The 19,877-nt window shown below is 41.5% G+C and overlaps 2 protein-coding genes across 2 annotated transcripts; both read right to left on the bottom strand.

Moving 5' to 3' along the window:
• Window positions 1-1,203: 1,203 nt before the first annotated feature.
• On the bottom strand, window positions 1,204-7,474 carry tmem275a (transmembrane protein 275a). The gene is made up of 2 exons (XM_052088660.1): window positions 7,059-7,474; window positions 1,204-4,888 (listed from the first exon to the last, which is right to left on the bottom strand). Exon 2 carries the CDS (start codon window positions 4,786-4,788, stop codon window positions 4,165-4,167), a length of 624 nt encoding a protein of 207 aa, XP_051944620.1. The 5' UTR covers window positions 4,789-4,888; window positions 7,059-7,474; the 3' UTR covers window positions 1,204-4,164.
• A 6,637-nt stretch (window positions 7,475-14,111) lies between these two features.
• Window positions 14,112-19,649, bottom strand: LOC127617021 (complement factor H-like). The gene is made up of 9 exons (XM_052088883.1): window positions 19,451-19,649; window positions 19,185-19,376; window positions 17,540-17,722; window positions 17,263-17,451; window positions 17,076-17,148; window positions 16,878-16,984; window positions 15,373-15,429; window positions 14,838-14,999; window positions 14,112-14,645 (listed from the first exon to the last, which is right to left on the bottom strand). Exons 1-9 carry the CDS (start codon window positions 19,524-19,526, stop codon window positions 14,323-14,325), a joined length of 1,362 nt encoding a protein of 453 aa, XP_051944843.1. The 5' UTR covers window positions 19,527-19,649; the 3' UTR covers window positions 14,112-14,322.
• Window positions 19,650-19,877: the final 228 nt, after the last annotated feature.

Genomic DNA, 19,877 nt, shown 5'->3' with positions numbered 1-19,877 from the left:
AGAGATCTTTTGTGTTCTAAAAAGAGGCAATGTTACCAAACTGGCATTCCTCCTAGAACAACGTTTGTTGTCTGCTGACATCTACTGGCCTGGCCTAAAGTTACAACCATATTTGAGTGTCAGAGACGCGGCTCTGCCGCCCTCTTGTGGTGAAGAGGAATACAACAAAATGGCCAATGGGAACTGTTTTCGTCTACAAAGCAGATTTGGAGATGGATTTAGCTCATTTTCCAATTACTTTACATGCAATTAATCAGGAGCAATTTCGATTAATACTGTAGGCATGTTGTTACCTTCCTGTGCGCAGTTTGCGTGTTTTCCCGGTACTTACTGTATACGTTTTCATTTGTTAGTCTCTTTTCATTTTTACACAATCATGACAAAATTTCATCTTGATTCTTTGAATAATGTCTTATGACATTCAAAATGTCACCAAAATTTGATTTTTTTTGTTTAAAAAGTATGTGATTCCTGGTACAAAGTAACATTTTTACATGGTGTTTTCAATTAGGAAAAAAAACAATTAATAAAAATAGCAACTGCTTTGTCACAGTCAACTTCTTAAAAAGTAGTGTGACATTTGGAACATTTTGTTTTAATTTCAAGTGAAAAAAATATCACAAATGTCCATTTCTTTTTTTAACCTATTTAATTTAAATAGTGTAGTGTTTTGTAACATTTACAGTAGCTATTCCATTCTTATATACCATACAACAATTATCAAATTATTCATCTATCGACACTGACCTCAGAATGGTTAATCATTAATTATTTTTGAGAATCGATTAATTGTTCACTTTTAAAAAATAGATTTCTCCAAACGCTCAACATTTCACCTTCTCAACAGTAATAGTATCCAATTTCTGTAGTGCTCCATGAAATCACTTATTCTGTGTGTTGAATGAAACCAAAACACATGCTTGTACTTTGTGATCAATTTCTACAATTAATTTGAAACCATACCCTGCATTTGCATCAAGGGATGGAAATTGAAACTTTTTGTTAAAAAATCTGATTTGCTTATGAAATAAAAAAAATAATCATTAAACGTTGTTTGTTGCAGCCCTAAATTGCAGACTTTTCAATTTTGGAGAAGAATTTTGCAAGAAATATGAAGGGACAAAAGATTTGCTTTAACGGGCCACATGAAATGATTTGGCTGGACGGATCATCGCTTCGTTAGCGAGGATGGACTCCAAAAAATGCACGAATACTTTTTATTTACAAATGTACAACCACTAAAACATGTATCAGTTTGTTATTAGAAGTTCCCAAAGTCAAAGATACACACGCACTTTTACTGTAAGCAGTGGCAAGCATAAATCACAAAAACAGGCTGCACGCATTTCCGTAAAAGTGAACATGCAAGAACATTAACAGGGGCTTTTATTTAGAATGACAAATAGTGGCTCATAGCGCTGGGAATGCTGGTATGTACAAGGCTAAAACTCCATATGCACCCACTGGACAGTTCATTAGATACACACAATCAAATGATCCTATCAAAATGACAAAATGACAATGATGCTCTGTGACCTGATTTATGCATGTGAAAGGAGCAATTTCATTTTCAGCATGCAGGTTGATTTTGAGTGAAGCAAAGCGTACGGCATCCCAAATAATGGCTTTGTGAACCAGCCTTGAGAACTAGCCCTCTTTTCATTGGATCCTTATCGCATAATCTAAGGCAACGTTGCTTTCTTGAGAATTCAGGCTTTTTGAATGTTTCTGGGCAGTGACAACAAGGCAAAGAAGCTGAGGTTTTGACTCAAAAAGTCAAAAGGCGTGCAGTACAATGCCGCAAAAATTAATGCCATCGGTACTAAGGCCTGTCATCATTCCATTTTATAAATATAACTCAAGAACAAAAAAATCAGTCTACACAGTTTATACCATGGATATGAACAAAGACACAACGCGGTTCACCGTTTTATGTGTGCCCTTCAAACAATCACAATACGTATTCAAATGGCAAGTGTCATTGCTAATGCACTTCAACTCGACTAGGTCACTCCTAGCCTATGACTTCCAATCCTTAGAGTCAACGGAGACACAGAGTGGCAGTTGAACATTCCTTTCAGGCAAACAATAATAATGCATTTAATTTAAAAGTGCCTTTCATGCCACCCAAGGACACTGTACAGACAATAAGAAAATACAATGTAAAAATTAGTAAGCAAGATATTATATAAAAACAGGACATAAAATCATAAAAACATAGTGGAATAAATAAATGAGTTAATGAGGTCCAGTCGCAAAATTGCTACTTCTCTTGAGCCTTTGGATCCCGTGGTCCGGTAGCCATTTTGTACTGGTCTGAGGGCCAATTGGTATAGGGTCACACAGATAAGCAAAGAGGGTGGGGGGGGGGGGGGGGGGGGGGGTGAACTGTAAATCCCTGTCCATTGCGGGATGCGGGTTTGCGGTCCCGCTCTTTCTGAGATTTTTGTGGATCAATTAATCCATACCTATCAACTTTTCGTAGCGCCAACCTGTATAAACTACCCAAAAAAAAATCATTATAAAGAGCAAAAAAATCCTTATAAGATACCAAAACATTTTATATGTCAAAATAACGGCAGAAAAAAACACGAAATTTTCAATGATATTTAATGTAGATCTCCATAATACAATGTCTGGTTAATGTCTAATCATCATTTTACTTAGTGGCATTACTGTGTACAGAGTTGTATTCCTGCGTTACTTTTTTCACCACCTCCATATCATTTGGAGCTGGTAAAAAAAAAAAACGGAAATTTTCAGAATCGTATGATTTGTGCGATACGGCCATATACGTAAGATTCACCACAAAATCCGCATGAACTATGGCTAAACCACCTGAGTTGTCGGGTATGTTAACACTCTTAGGTCGATCTAAAACGTGCGTATTCTGGACAATTATATTCATGACCACTAGATGGCGGCACACGACCGACTCTGAGACCGTCAAATTGCAAGACGAATGAAAACCCGGAAGTCGCCCTATCAGATTGTTTGGGGAACCGTTTGTAACCGTTGTGCTGATCTAAAGCGTCGGTCCCCAAATATTTTTGACCTCAGATCTACTTTTCGATGAACCAACGTCCCGCGATCGACCCGTTACCGCACACGTGCAACAGCCATAATGTCCCCTAAAACGAGCGGAATAGCAAAATAGACACAAGAGTTTATGACTTTGTGAAAAGGAAACCACTGCCTACCTTAGTGGGAGATTTGACGGGGAGGCATGCGACGCACTTTTGCAGCCCGTAAACTATCGTAACGTAACAGGCTTCTCTCGGCGCTCCAGATTGTCATTCTTTGCGAGTGCCATCGGTGGATTATACACGAAACAAACTTTGACTGATAACAATAATAAAAGCTATATCGCAAAAGCTCTGATCGCAAGCTGCAATTGCAACCAACTGAGCGCTAATAACTTCCGGTGCAAAAGGTCACCCGCCATCGAAAGTTAAAGATGACCCGCTTTATTTTATTTCAGTTTTAAAATACTTTTTGTGAAAGTGAGACTGATAGGATGAGTAGGATGCAGTGTGCAATATCACAAATATATATATATAACTAACATGCATTGGGACACACATTTCTGTTTGTTTGTTTGTTTGTTTGTTTGTTTGTTTGTTTGTTTGTTTGTTTTCCTCTACGCTCCTGTGATGACTTTGGTCCAATCCGCGAGTTACCGGTCAATTGCGATCGACGGAATGGGCACCCTTTATCTTCAGTACATGTACTCTGGCCATAATTGTATTCATGACCACTAGATGATGGCACACAACCTACTCCGAGACGTTGTAAATTTGAAAGAACGAAAACCAGGAAGTCAACCATACAGCCTTGTTTTTATAGCATGGAAATCCAGACTCTCCGCTGCACCAGCGGACGTGACATGACTGCGTTTTTGTGTGACGAGCGCATTAGTTAATGACCTGACGCAGCTGGTATTTTTTCATTGGTTGTTTGGAAGAGGGCACTCAAAATTGTCAGAGGAAATATGGATATGTTGTTTGACATACACAATAAGAGCGTTTACAACACCGTCGCTGAATTTTTCCTTGCCGTGAGCGGGTTCTCTGACAGTTTCAAAATTGGCCAAAGTGTGAAAAATGGCAGTGTCTGTACTCCGTGCTTAGTCACACAAGAAGTAACACTCAGTCAACGAGTAGGTTAGGTATACGGCGAGGCGGCCACTTCTCTTGGCAGGTTGAGCTGAACCTCTCCTCCCGAGACAGCAGAGTAGACCACGCCAATAGAACCGGGAGAGCCGTTGTTGTCCATGGTGAAGAGTTTGGCGGGACCAGGCAGGGACGCACCGGGAGCCTCTTTTTCCGGGCTCAATCCCCGAGACGACGCGGGGGAGGACGTGGGGCTGAGCTGCACGGCCGTCGTGTCCTGCAGCGTATGCTCGCTGGTCTCTATCTCGAACGCCGCCCCGCCTGCCAGCCCGCCGTTCCCGATCAGTTTCATGCCTCGCCCGCCCGTCTTGGCCCCGCGCGAGCTGTGAGGAGGAGGAAGGCGGCTGCACACGCAACAAGCCCCAAAAAAGGAGAAGGCCACCAGCAACAGGATGGGTCCGATGATGATGGAAGGGTTGGCGGAAGGCACCAGCGTCCGGAAGGCGAACACTCCCACCAGGGTGATGTTGAGTCCGGCCAGCATGATGCAAAGGCCGCAGGCGCAGCACAGGGCCGGAGAGGGTAGGCCGTGAGGACGGGATGCTCGCCGCTTTTTCCCCTTGGGTTGCTCCTTCTTGGACACAGCGCCGCCTGCGTTTCTATCGGTGACGACCATGGTGTCGCCTCTGGGATTCCGCTCGCTTCTTTACGCCGAAATCTTCACCATTGTCCTCTTTTCCAAACAAATGTGCCCTTCGTGAGTCCAACGCCTTCGTCTGTAAATGACAATACATGACGAGGGTCAAATATCGGGTCATGTGCAGGGATAAGGGACTGTTAAATTCTGGCAAGGCAAGGCACAACATCTTTATTTATAGAGTCCGTTTCATACACAAGGTAACTCAATGTGCTTCACACAATTAAAAACAGATTTTGAACCATTTACAAACAAAAGAATTAACAGCAAAGAAATCCATCCGTTTTCCGATCCGCTTATCCCCACAAGGGGGGTGCTGGAGCCAATCCCAGCTGTCTCCGGGCAGTAGGCGGCGGGACACCCTGAACCGCTTGCCAGCCAATCGCAGGGCGCACAGAGACAAACAACCATTCACGCTCACACTCACAGACAATTTGGAGTGTTCAATCAGAAATTGATTGCAAGCCATGCATGTTTTTCCAATGTGTGAGGAAACGGAAATACCCGGAGAAAACCCACGCAGGCCCAGGGGAGAACATGCAAACTCCACAAGGGGAGGCCGAGCTGGAATTGAACCCGGTACGTCTGCACTGTGAGGCCGATGCGCTAACCACTGGATCACCGGGCCGCCAGCAATGAAATAAATCAAAATAAAAATTACGGATAAACTTCTCATGATTAGCTTGGAGCATGTGACCTTTTAGTCTGGAGATGTTTGTCAGTTGGTAAAAGGCGGTTCCAAATAATTCAGCACCCCAAGGCCTACAAGTGTGGAGTAAAAGCAGTTCTCTTTTCTTGATTGCCAAAACTAATTACTGGTACCTCCGTTTTGTTTTGGTTTAGGTGAATTTACCGTAACTTGTATGTGCCATCTCTGAGAATTAAGGAGCTCTTTGTCGTTCCACCTTGCTCAAAAAATGTCCGTGGCAAACAGTAAATGCAAGTGGCATGTAAAAAGATGAGTCCTTCGCTCCGGGCTTTTGATTAGCTTCTGTTCGAGTTGACAGTTTTGCTCCATTTTGTGTTGAGTTGTGCTACTTTCTTGTGTCACTTGTTAGTCTATCTCAGTAAATCTTCCTGTCAACATTCTTGTGACCATGAACTCATTCAGTACCAGCCAATTCTAGACCAAGTCTGAAAAGACGTTTAAAAACGTCATTGGGAGTGAATGAGTTAAGCGAAGATGTCATGCTGTTTCTTTCAGCATCGTGAAAGTCTCTGTAATTCGGTCTCTATAATTGTGATCTCAAATTTCCCTACGATTTCATCTCTAGTCATGTGAGGTGAGCACATCTCACATCCACAAGGTTCAGACAGGGACACCAGTTCAAATCATGAAATAAGAATATTCTACTCTGGCTTCCAAAAACACATCTGCTCACTAAAATGAAGACAATAAATTACTCACGGGTTTGAATGCACTGTCTGTATGTGCCAGGATTGTGACTGACTTTCTGTGCGTTTAGTTCTGAGTGAGGGAGGAAAATTTGGAATTGAAGCTATTTGTGCGCAGAAATATTTTATTTGGATGGTACTGTCATCTCATTTTTGGTATCACAAACAATGGCATGATGAAATCGCATTTCTCAGTCATTCAAATTCCTCGTATTATTAGAACCTGGCAGTGAAACAATTTCAATTGTACGTACAGTATCAGAAACAATAGGATAATGCATATACTTATATATATACCGGTACTAACAAATCGGAGGTGATCCTAAACCAATGACGTGCACATTAAACACACATTAAAAAAAAACATTGCTCGTTCTTATCCCTGCCTTACCGACGCAGTGATTCCCAACCTTTATTGAGCCAATGCACATTAACTTAAAAAAAAAATCGCAAGACACACCAGCAAACAAAATTGTCACAAAATGAGGAGACATACAGTATGTCCATTTAATACTTTTTGCCATCTCATGTTAGATCATTAATTTGTTCATTCTCTCACTATAAATTACTGGCATGGACAGAGGGACAAAGATACATTATTTGTCATTCATAAATCATTTTCTTACCAATGAAGTGAAATTAGATTTCCCGCGGCACACCGTTAGAGCTCTCAATGGCAGCGACGCACTGGTTGGGAATTACTGCGTAGTGGATTACTATGACAACATTGACATTGTGTCAAATTAGCCTTTCCATTGCAGATGGAAAGATGGAGATGCACGCTGTGCAAATTATAAAGCTCAGTCATACTTAATTCTGTTTTTTTTCCTGCATAGGTGTGAACATCTGCTTACCTTCTATGTATAGTGACGCTCCATTCTTCAGCGATCTTTCTTTCTTTGCTTCCGTCTTTCTCCAAATGTACTCTACCCCGCTTTAAAAAAAGGATCATTTGATGGTTGAGAGTTCGGATAGCAGATTGTACTGATGCCGTCTTTGCTTGCAACTGTGCCGTCTCGGAGGGCGCAAGTCATGACACGCGTTCAATCAGCGGCCATGAGGATGAGACAAGCCGAGACCGGCAAGTCATATGCGGCACATCAGAATCGATCACTTCGGAGCACCGCGCGGATGTGGACCAGCCCCCCTCAAAAACACAGAAAGGCTCCTCAATATATCATATGTTGCACGCACAGCATATTCCCTCCTTCTGTCAACCTCTGGATGTGTGGACGTGCGTCGCAATGACGTCGTGGGTTTTTTTTTTTTTTTTGCTTTTAAAGAGGAACGTGCCCGGAAATTGGACAGTGCATACGCCCACCGGCAAAAAAAAAAAAAAAAACAAGAGGCACACTTGCACTCTAATGAGAATTTAAATTGCCATTATCTATTTATACTTGGGTCTTGATGGGAGATGTGTTATTTAATTGTTCATTATGATGACACTGTCAAACTTGGAGCAGTGGCCTGAATTGTTTTTTTTTTTGTTTTTTTTTTAAAGGTCTCGCCGAGCATGGCAGCAGCAAGTGGTCGCTGCCGGCAAGTGCTTCAGCGGCACTTTTGTGATATTTGTGAGGGTATATCTATCTATGTATTGATTTCGCTACCTTTCTGACATCAAGCTGTCGTTGACGGGCTACACCAAAAGTCTGCATTTATATTGCACTCAGATTTTCAAACATACAGAGGCGGATCTAGACGGTTTTACCTGGGTTGACAAAAGTGGTGGCAGCAGGTTCACACATGCGCACATTTCAAATTCTGAGTTCATTTTCTGTATTACCTGACAAGTTTAATGCATGTCAGATGAGTAACAGATTAATATTGAACTATTTGAGAGTTGTTATTTGTCGACTAAATTGGATCGAATGTAAATGACAGTACAATGAATCAACAAGCAGCTGCTCTGATAAAACCATTATCATTATCTTAGTTATATTATATTAGTTATATTAGTCTTTTAGGTATATCCAAACTAAAAACAAAGACAATTAAGATGATAGTTCATTCAGCTATGACGGTTCGAGACATTACAATGTGTTGTTTTAAAAATATTTAGTGTAGTTGTAACAGGTTACAGTCCACTAATTAATTTCACCAAACCACTTCTATTATTGTTGTTATTTCATTTGGAGTTTCTTCTATTTTGGGGGGTTACTGTCTGTACGTGTGCATTTATGACGTGTGCTGGTGTGCGAGCTGCGGAGAGTGAGACAAGAACCCTGGTCTTCCCCAATACAGTGCACTCCGCTTAATAGAACACCGGTTAATAGAGTAATCCGCTTAATAGAGCAAAAGGCTCTGGAACGGATTTGCCTAATGCAATTTCCTAAAGATACTCCGCTTAGTAGAACAGATCTCCGCTTAATAGAACAGGCCGTAAGCAATGAACATTGTAAACTAGTGGTTTTCGAAGTGTAGCTATCGCGATACTGTACCACTATTGCGAGAAAACGCTGGAGTTCTAGCCGTATACAGTAACAGGTAGCACGCGTCACTCCACACATAGACACACGCACGTCACAATGGCTTCAACTTCATTCAAGAGACGAGGGCTATCACCTGCGGATAAGAAGGACATACTCAGACGATAGGATGCATTGCCGGATTCTCAGAAGGTACGCCCGCGGTTTCCAGGACTTCCCTCTTATCCAGCGCATTGAGAGGGAAGTCAACCGCAAAATTACGGACTCCTGTTTCCAGACAAAAGTAACGAAATTTTTCTCGTGATTTGAGATGTTTGACTGAAGTTGATTAAAGTTGTTGTTTTGTTGTTTGATTAAAGATATGGACGTCCACAGTCGAAATATCTCTTCTAACTCGTCAGCAGGGGTTTTTCTGCGTGCATAACTTGGTCGTCGACGTGTCTGAAGGTTTACCTAATAAAGTGTCTCCGGTTAATAGAAACTCCGCTTAGTAGAACAGAAGCGCTTCGGCCCAATGGTGTTCTATTAAGCGGAGTGCACTGTAGTCGTGCCAATTGGAATAATAAAATTGCCGCGCTGTGGTTGTGAACACTTTGTTGGGGATAGCCTGGCCGATTTTGGGCAAGGGTTGTGGTCGCTGTCCATCGATGGATTGCGCTCACGTCGATTAGCACTCAACTTGTTTCTATTGTTTATGATACACAGGAGAGCCAGCGTGACCATTGAGTAAAACACCAGTCTGATGTCACATTTTATGCTCACAGGTCGGAAAATAAAAATTTTGTGAGATCCAAATTGACTCCAGGCCCCCCCCCCCCCAACATACACACACTGATTATATAGCCATGCAGGCAGAAAGTCTTGATGAAAGCTGGATAAAGTTATCCTTGTCGGGGCGCATCATGACACACCAAATAGCTACAAACATTGCTAACACATTTCACATGCAGTGGTTTGTCACACTTGACAGACCATTTGAACGTAGAGCAACCTCATATAAAATAAAAGGTCCCGCAACTCTCTTTGGTCAGCTCGGGATGGGAAAGGTAAAATGAATCGGATTAATTGGTGACGTGAAAAAAAATGAAACCATTTTTTTCTTGAAAGATGGGGTCAGCGTGGGTGTGGATTCCAAAGTGGTGATTAAAACCTTTAGGCACCCCAAGGAGACAATATCAAGATCATTTCTAAAATCATTTTTGAATTTGATATTGAGAGATACATTGCCAACAGCAGGGCTGGCAATTGGGGTAGCAAGACATTTGCTGGAGGTGCCAGCCGCCACCCCTTGCCGCCATGCAGTTGTACAAAACGTAGCAGTTTGTTTATCCACATTTGTCGGAGGCCTGATTGCACTGATTACCACTTCAGCCTCCCCACCCCACCCTCACATAAAAAGCAAATCTGAACTGGGTCACCTGAACCGTGCAGTGCAACACTAACCTTTGTTTTCTATTACATTGTTGGAGATTGTGTCTCCTCTGTGTTGAGCATTGAATAAAGGCTGCAGGTTGTCTTCCAGAGCACAACACACTCCAGCAAAACTAGCAGTGCATCCAGGCGTTGATCAGCCGCTCAGCATGCCATCATTTTTGTTTGGCCACAAGGATGATGCGGCGAATCTGCCGGTGATGTCCCAGAATATCAATTGTATTCTTCTTTGTAGGGTGCACACAATGGATGTCACTCCTTTTGCCTGCATGCTGGTTTCGGTACATAATACAGCTGGTTGCGCGCATGTTAAACATGAACCAGGCCATGTAAATATCTTGCAAAATGTAATGAGCTCTTCTTCGAATAATAACCTAAATGGTTCCTTAATTGTGGGATGAGAACACGATGTGATGAGATGAGCTGCATAGAAATGGAACCACTGGGCTTAATTTGTTTTAATCAGTGTCAGGAAGTCGAGAGGCACTGCTCTCGGAATCTTAATTTAACATGACAGCTCGAGTTCATTTCAGGAGAGGTTTATGAAACGACGTAAATAATGTGTCATGAGCTCATTTACTGTAAATCCCAAAATCAGGAGGGGGAAAAACACTCATGTTAAGGACTCAAAAGCAGAGAGGCAAAGAGGCAAGAAGAGCAAAGCTGAAAGTAAAATAGGCTCATGGAATAAAACAAAAATAAAATACCAAAGAAATCCAAAAGCCAGAGTAAAAGGTGCAAACAAACACTGAGATCAGACTTGGCACTACATGACTTGCGGACGTGACAACTGATAGACAACACAAACAATGAACCGGCACGGACAGATAGAAATCTGGAAACTCCAATCCAAGCAACAGACGAGATGAGAAACAGCTGGACCAGGCACAAGTAGCTTAAGGAGCTGAGTGATTAACACAAGGGACTGAGTTGACGTAACGAGACGGACACGGGCATAACTAAAATCTATTAAAAACCAAAATCAAGCGACTTTGGATTTAATTTCCTTTAAAAAAACATTTAAGTTTCTTTAATAGAATGTTTACAGTCATTATCTAAAACCAAAAGCAGTGTCAGAACTGTTTGGCAGAAGTCGCTCATTTGTCGCTGTGAGATTTTTGCTACAGACAAATGGCAACTAGCGGTCGGTGCGATGCTAGCACTGTTTGCGCGCCACTTTTACTCGGAAATTGCTCCTTCCTTGCACAACAAAAAATACAACAGAGTGTGTTTCTTGAGGGGGGTTAGGAGGAGGGGGGTGGGGTTCCTTTACAGCTCTCAAGTCATCCACCTACCATTTGTCAATCGTTAGATCATCAATTAAATCAAGTGAGCCTGTTCTCTTCGATGCCATACATAAACACGACATACACTACCTCGGTGTTTGTGCTACCTTAGATCATGTGCCATTCCTTCCTTTCACCATTATTTTTTGTCTCCTTCTTATTCTGATGACCGAGGCTTCAGAAGAAAATCAGAACTTCAATCAAATTTGCAACCACTAAAGCAAAGTGCTCACACACCAGAAATCTGCTCAAATTATACCATGGTTTCCCCTTTCTGATGATGGAAGTCAGCAAGGGCTTTAGAGAATCTATCCTTAAAATATCATCCTGAATAACTATTGCAGTTAAGTCATTTATCACAATAAAAATCACAAGAGTTGACATCCGTAATGTAGTGACCAGATAAGCTAACTACACAGCTAGCATAGCTCGTTATAAATCGACAGTATCACAACAACTACTAGGCGACTCCTTGGGCATTTCTCAATATGAAGAGTGCAGAGTACAGTTTTGTAAACTCTCCAAGGATAATCTTCCCTAAAAAAAGTACACAATAACGTTCTTCTAAGGTGAGTCTCTTTGTAAATTGGAACAGCTGTGTACCCCAACCCCCGCCTGACTGTGACATGTTTCCATGGCAGCAGCACAAAGCGTTTTTGGGATATTTTCTTTGCCAAGCCATCACAGATAACCAACCGATGCATCCTATGTTTCAGATAGCTGACGAGAACAATATCCCACTTTTGTATCCTTTGGTTAAGGGGGAGAAGACTCGCGTGGTGGTTGAAGATATGGTTATGTGTCATATCGAGTACACCAGGAAGCACAGCGCATGGCCATTTTTTTCTCATCATGTGTGCGCTCTCTCACATTTTAGAAATCGGATGAAGATATTATCGTGGACACTATTATGTTCTTAACGCGGGGGTTATCTTGAAGGGTCTCAATCCAAACAAGTCCCTGGGAGTCGTTTTTACTCGACAGCCAGAAATTGTATTTAAACTGGATATCTCACTCTCTCTGACTTAATGTACATGAAAATACGACTTCTTTCAATACACGTGATGTGTATGTGTTGAATAATGACGTATATTAGATGTTTGACACCCCAAACCGCAAACGTGTGGTTACCACGGTGACAAGATCCAACGAGATTGTCCATTGTACCTGATAACTTTCCCGTTCGAAAGAGTCCCCATTTTTTCCCTCTAATTGGGTCGCGCGGGCAACAAAAATCCTATTGTGCTGGTCATTACGCTTTGGTATAAAGGCTGTGATTGGTTAATAACCCACCTATTATCGAGTAAAAGTTTCCTCAACACAGACATATTTGGGCGGCAAATCACGGACTAAAAAAATAATAATACGATTGAGTGAAATTGGTTTCCAACAAAATATGATATTGAAGAAACAGTTTTGTTGTTGTGAGTGCAACACGTCTTTCATCGAATCTTCGGGAGGTGGTTCATTTTGTAAAAAAGGGCTTTGCATCTGTGTCTCACAATTGGGTTCTAGCTTCAAATATCAGTCTGTGTGGCCGTTCTTCCCATGCTTGATGTTTTCTCAGGTACTCTGGCTTCCTTTTACATATACCATATACATATTAGGTTACTCAAAGACTCCCCCGGTCCTCGAGGGCCCCTTTCTAGCCTGTTTTAGACATCTCCCTCCACCAACACACCTGATTCAAATCATCGGGATCGTTATCATGCTTCTGCAAAGCTTGCTAATGGATGAATGGCTTTCACGCCCGACAATCTGATTGAAATGTACACTCCAGACAATACACCACAGAACATTCAAATGCTATACACAGAATGCAGACGAAATGTACTTCTCTGAATCCATTCAAGTTCTACACCCATCTGCCATTTTTCTACCGTCAGCCCGCAACTGTTGCCTATGTGACACACTCGGAGGTATTAAAAGCGTATACCAGCTAGCGTGTTATGTTCTCCGCAATCAACTCCAACCAGAACATAATAACAGAAGCAGAGGGCCCGTGGTCCTCTCAGTGGCACTTGCCTCCGATTTAACACTTATTGATTCCTCCTTAGGAGCGGCGTGAGCTGGCACTAAACCCTTGCAGGTCCTGGGGGTGGCTGTGAAGCTTGCGTCTGTTCAGAATGTCATGAAAGTAGTGAAGGAGTGAAAAGATTTTGCCAAGAACACTCTGTTCATGCTCATTAGTCAGCTTGTGTGTCGGATGGCGTCATCACGCATGAAGTCCCCACAAAAAAAAAAAAAAAAAAAAAAAAAACACATAATTAAGAGACGCCGCCGCAGTCAACGTCTTGTCAAGGCGGCCCGCCTGTTTTGAATCAGCAATTATGCGCCACATTGAAATGTAGACGGAAAGACTAATTCAGCATTCTTCTCATCATGAGGTCGGGATGTAAAGCCCCAGCCACTCCCAAGTCAAGCCGTGAACAGACTTCTTTATCTCAGCAGTGCCATCAGATGGCTCCTGTTCAACTCTTACCAAGGGTTCGCATGGTGTGCTTTTCACGAACGATGAATAAAATGTTAAAAATAGTTTTATACACAAGTGACATAATTATGTAGAGAGAGAGAGAGAGAGAGAGAGAGAGAGAGAGGAGACGAGAGTCTGAGGATAACATGATTTAAACCCTCTTCAAAGCTCAGAACTGTGAGGGCGACATGCTAACTAAAATGTCCTCCACCGTGCTGCCCCGATCTATTTTAATTCCTAAAACTTGTTGTGAACTTGTTCAAAGAAAGCGTGCAGACAATATAAAGGAAATACTGTTGTTGTTTTTTTTAATGACAAACTATTGTGGATGCTTTTCTGTACTGCTGTCTTCACGTGGAAGCAGTATCCCAAGGGATGACCATCAGTCAGTAGCACCTATTCTGTTTCCAAATTGTAACAGAAAGAAAACAAGTTAGCAACAGATGAATCTCAGTGGAAAACTATCAAGCAGACATGCTCATCATTGGTTAAGAATGAATGATTATCTATAATACATGAAATACATTTTTCTAATGGTCTGAAAAAAACACTTACGTAATGGTGGTACATGTCGTGACAACCTAAGCAATAAAGGAAAACAATGAAAGTAGTAATGACAACGGTGATGTAAATGATCACTGAGAGTGTGAAGTGTGATCTTACATGGGCTGATCTTAATTTTCCCTTTCGTGCACGAAATTCGGCTGGTGTAATCAGGCCAGGTACACTGAACTCTCTTGGTTTCTCGTTCTTTTAGAATGAATGTTCCAGATTCTTGGAAATTGTAGCTTGCGTACTCGTCAAGATTCAGTTGACAAAATGCTTCTGCACAACGTAAAGAATGACAAATTGGATCCATTTGAGTTCTTCATAAAGGGGCCATCAGTAAGTAGCTACCGGGCATCTTCTCCCTTAGAAATACTTTACTCTTAACTTTTTGTTCTTTTTTTTTTGTGACTGCATTATTTATTTTTAGCACAAGCATTACTGTGAAAAAGTGGTGGTAAATTGACTTACCTTTGCATGTAGGTAGTTCTGACCAAGTCCCATCACTGTAGCACACCACTGTCTCTGGACCGACCCTTTTGTAAAAACTATTGCATGCATATCTTAACGACATTGTTCTTTTTCGCACAACGTCACCATTTGGAACTTTTGGGTATGAGCCACAGTTGGAAACTGGAAAAAACAAAAAACAATAATTAAGCATGTTTAAGTTGTCTTAAAGTTAAAAATAATACCCATTGAGTTTAAATATATGAAGCAAAAGCAACAAAATAACAGCAAATACAGCATCAGACAAGGTTTGCACTCTAACAATCCTATAGAGTGAATTGTTTCCGATTATGCATGTCCAAAGGTAATTGCTAAAAACATGTTCAAAGATTAATTTTTAAAGCTGAAATCACATCACTGTATTCATGTTATCCATGAAATGTTTATTGTACAGTTTGTAATTTTCTTGCACTCCTGACCAGAACATTGAGCACTGTGCAATAGCAACTGTGCTATACTGTGCACTGAGCACAGTATATCAATATGAATTATTTACCTGCTATGACCAGGGGTGAATTTGAGCTCTCTGTCTTGTCAGAAGTAGTTACAGATCCTTGATCAGAGAAGAAAACAAAAATGCTCAACTTAGTATCACAATCGCTTGATTTTAATTGTCAATCGTGTGGCAAAGCATACATCTGAGGAACTCTTATTTCAGTAAATATGTCAAGATAAAGTTTACTTGGCTGTTTTGGACAACCTTCTATAACATTGATGCTGTAGAGTAGATGGATGTTGTTTTACTTGTCTAAAATAAACAACAATAATCTCTGATGGCTTGAAATGGATCGACTGAATGCCTGGAAGGAACATACTTGTTTGAACTCAATGACTTGCCTGTCTCGTGCAAAGTATCATAAATACAAATCTTGCAGATTTAGAGAAGCTTCTGCTTAAAGTCTCTCGGGGCTGCGTTGTATCAAAGCAGGTGGTCAGAGTGCTCTCCATGCCGTGAAGAGAGTTACTACTTGGGATGTAACGACAGCCAAAACGCCATGATGCAATAATGTTATGATATGAACCTCACGATTTAGCTTATCATGATATTGTGCGGAGGTTGGCGACATAAAAAAAGCTCACGATACTGTATAAAAACGAACGATTACATAAATAAATGAATAAAACATACGAGCAGTGACCAAGAAAGAGGATTGCCAGTCTTTTTTTTAAGTCCAGTGGCCCTATCAGCTCAGGGGCGCAGAGTCTCCTGTTAGTTCACAATTGCTATGTTCGGCTGATAACGGGAATAAGACTTTATCTTGAGGCACTTGCATTGTGAATTGAGTTCATTTGTAGAAGAACTCAAACGTGCTACGTTCCCCTCTCAAGCGTTGGTCGCAAACGTCGGTGGCCAAAACATGCCGATATCAAATTGAACTGCTCACCACTAGAGGGTGCTAGAAACGCACAAATGGAAAATAGCCTGGCCTACTTAACAGACGTGCTCCTTTTAATACAGTATTTTGACACGACGACGACAATATCGTGGCAACTTTAATATCGCGATATTGCCGTTATCGTTACATTCCGAGTTGTTAAGTTACTATGTCTTAGTAAAAAGCAAGTGCACTGGATAACCACTGATGGAAACAAAGGTGCTCAGGTTCTGACATAGCAGGGGGCCAAAGACCGTCACTAGCTACCGTTTTAACCACACACTTCCAAAAATCAAACAAACTGAACACTATGTCGCCAAAATTCAGTACTACATAGTTGTCAATATGTGCGCATTTTCAGCATTTCTCTGCAAACATGTCAAATATCTTTGGAAACAAATCGTTTCATTTACTTGATAGGGTCTTCACATGTATGCATTCAATTTCAGACAGTACAAATGAACCTGCAAATCCAACTCTTGCCATTCAAATAACGGAAATAATAGCTCAAGGTTCAACAACACGGGCACCGATTTCACAATGAGTAAGTACAGGTGTCAAAAGATTGCTCAACAGAGTTGTCTTTCTCCAGATGTTTTGCCAAAGAAAGTTTTCAGTTACCCACCTGTTTCACTCGCCGTAGAACCACCAGTACTGACACCAGTGGTGGCCCCACCAGTAGGAGCACCAACTCTGGCATCAGTATCACCAACACCCTGCCCCATTCTTCCTCTACCTTACAGGAAGGTGAAAACATTTTCCTTTTCTACATTACATTTTCTGTCTGATCAATGTCATCGTTTTATTATGTAGTGTTATTAACTTACTTCCATCAACAGGTTTTGTCATGCCACCTGATGTGTCTCCATCATTTTCAGGACCTGGCTTGGATATTGCTGACACGATAAACAAATAAACAAATAAATAAAATAAAAACAAGCAACAAAACAACAAAATGTTTGTAAACCCCAAATGTTGCAGGTGCATCTTAGGAAAGTTTTTGAACTTACTGCAGCTTGGAGCTGGTGTCCAGGACCCAGCAAGACAACTGACAGACTTCCTGGAGTTTGCACCCTCAACACTGTATCCGTCTTCACATTCATAGTGCACCTCGGAGCCTGCTGCATATGTGTCCTGGTACTTGTGAAGGACAACAGCGTGCGGGATATTAGGCGGCGCATTACAAGACATTTCACTTCCTGGAAAGAAGTCATGGAAATATTGTCTCAGTATGTGATGTATACAAGTGCATGCACTTAGGTAGTTGGTGACTGTGTTGGGACGTACGTTCACAAACCGGCAAAGCTGACCAAGCCCCCTTTCGACACGTGGCTGTTGCTCCCAAACCTTTGGGATTGTATCCTTCGTCACATTTTATTCGAATGACTGATCCTTCTTTGTACCACAAGCCTTCAGGACTTTCATTGTATTTTCCATTTGGAATATCTGGTGTAAAGCAGGCGTTCTCATCTGAGGAAAGCAAAATTATGATTCAATTTTTTTTCTTTCTTTTAAAGAAGTGCTTGTGTGGAAAGAACTAATTTTAATGATTGGTGTGGCTAATTATAAAACCGCCACCACTACATCAACGACATAAAGCGTAGGAGGAGTCGAACTTGAGATGTACAGCCCAAGGCTGAAATCACTCTCGCATAAAAATGACCGTTCAAGGACAGCACAAAACTGTTGCGCAATAAAGCAGCAATATGTTAAGAACTCATTGTGATAATATTATTGAGGTATTATGGTTGTCCTGCATATGATTCCAAATTGGCAAAAATATATATATTTTATATAATAATAATATTTGGCCCAGTGTAAGCAGAATTCAGACATGTCTTCCATCTAGTAGTGATTGGTTATATTACAACTTAAACTACAGCATATTCGCAGTTCAGCATCAATTCACAATTTTTTTTGTCTTGTTTTCTGTTCTATTATTTTTTACATTATTTTTTATATTGAGTATCACTTCTTCCCTCGTTAAATTTGACGAATACAACAGTTAGATCTTGTCTCGGAAAATACATTATCACAACGACGTTTGTCTTTGTGCTTTTAAATATTAGAACTTTGAGAAAAAAGGTGACGTTTCCAGAATAAAAGGTGCAATATCATGAACTTTGTTCTCGTAACGTTCAAAAAACAAGTAGTTGAAGAACATTTGCTTTCGATGAAGAGAAATCTCTTTTGATTTTACTCGGAATGTTTAAGAGGAGCGGGGGCGGCCCGGTGATCCAGTGGTTAGCACATTGACCTCACAGTGCAGAGGTACCGGGTTCGATTCGAGCTCTGGCCTCCCTGTATGGAGTTTGCATGTTCTCCCCGGGCCTGCGTGGGTTTTCTCCGAGTGCTCCGGCTTTCTCCCATATTCCATTAACATGCACATTCTAAATTGTATCCAAGTGTGAATGTGAGAGTGGATGGTTGTTCGTCTCTGTGTGCCCTGCGATTGGTTGGCAACCGGTTCAGGGTGTCCCTCGCCTACTGCTCAAGGACAGCTGGGATAGGCTCCAGCACCCCCCGCAACCCTTGTGAGGAGAAAGCGGATCAGAAAATAAATGAATGAATGTTTAAGTGGAGCACACAAAAGGACAAGGAGTTGAACATTATCAATCCGTTAAAGACAAAAAATGATGTCATCATTACGGTGCCCTATGAGATAACGTTTCTGCTCATCCTAGTCGGGGTCACCCAGGGCGTTCCATTAGTCAAACAATCTCAGTATATTTTGCAAGCAGCAATTTAAATGAGATGATTTGAGGTCAAACTCCAACCTGTGAGGAATCAGCAGCAAGCAACCAAACTGCATCCAGGTAAGGCATTGAATTGAGCACAATTTGCTGCCGTTTTGTTCACATGGTAAAAATGTCAACACAGCTCCTCAAATTGAAAATATTTTATGCTAATTTACTGTCTAGATTATACTCACCGATACATTGTGGTGTATGAGACCATAAGCCATTCAGGCATACACTGGTGGCCCACCAGCCCTCCACTGCTGGTTTCTGTCCAAAGTTGCAAGCATATGCGAGTTTGCTTTCATGCAAATAGAATTGTAGTTCAGGCACTAAAAAACCTCCCTCCAGCTGGGGAGCAGAACAGTGCTCTGCAGAGGTTTGGACTAAAAAAAAAAAAAAAAAAGTCATCAAAAGCAAGAGAGAGGCTGCAGACAGCATCGGAATGAATGTGACGTACCATGAAGTACTCCGGGGTGAGACAAGACAAGGACCAGTCCAAGACAGCTGAGGAACATTTTGTCAGGAATTGTCATATTATCTGACAAAGTTGAGCAAATCCTCTCAAATCCGATTGGGATAGGTTAATTATTGTTCAGTTGCGCCATCACCCACTCAAAAAGTAAATACCGACCTCCTCTGCACAGGACATGGTGATGTTTGCTTTGAAGAGTGAGGCTGCAAAGTGGAAAGAAGGACAACTTTCATAGTTTTCATTCCTACTTTGATTTACCGTGACACACTGAGAGAAGAAGTGAAACAATTTGGTGTCCCACAAAGTTGACGAAAACATGGAATTCAAACTATTATCTGCAATTTCCCACCCTTTATTGAGCCAATCAAGGTATTTTCCGCACTATAAGGCGCACCTAAAAGCATTCAATTTT

Source organism: Hippocampus zosterae, chromosome 15 (genome assembly GCF_025434085.1).
Source record: "Hippocampus zosterae strain Florida chromosome 15, ASM2543408v3, whole genome shotgun sequence".
Taxonomy (NCBI): domain Eukaryota; kingdom Metazoa; phylum Chordata; class Actinopteri; order Syngnathiformes; family Syngnathidae; genus Hippocampus; species Hippocampus zosterae.
The sequence above is the reverse complement of the archived record's forward strand: the minus strand, read 5'-3'. Positions and strand labels throughout refer to the sequence as shown.

Bases quoted from the DNA above. Each gene is read 5' to 3' on its own strand.
- tmem275a (XM_052088660.1), bottom strand. From the start codon at position 4,788: ATGGTCGTCACCGATAGAAACGCAGGCGGCGCTGTGTCCAAGAAGGAG.
- LOC127617021 (XM_052088883.1), bottom strand. From the start codon at position 19,526: ATGACAATTCCTGACAAAATGTTCCTCAGCTGTCTTGGACTGGTCCTT. The intron at 17,723-19,184 runs GTGAGTATAATC...TGCTTTCCTCAG, and splicing joins TCATACACCACAATGTATCG to ATGAGAACGCCTGCTTTACA. The intron at 16,985-17,075 runs GTTAATAACACT...CCTGTAAGGTAG, and splicing joins AAACCTGTTGATGGAAGTAA to AGGAAGAATGGGGCAGGGTG.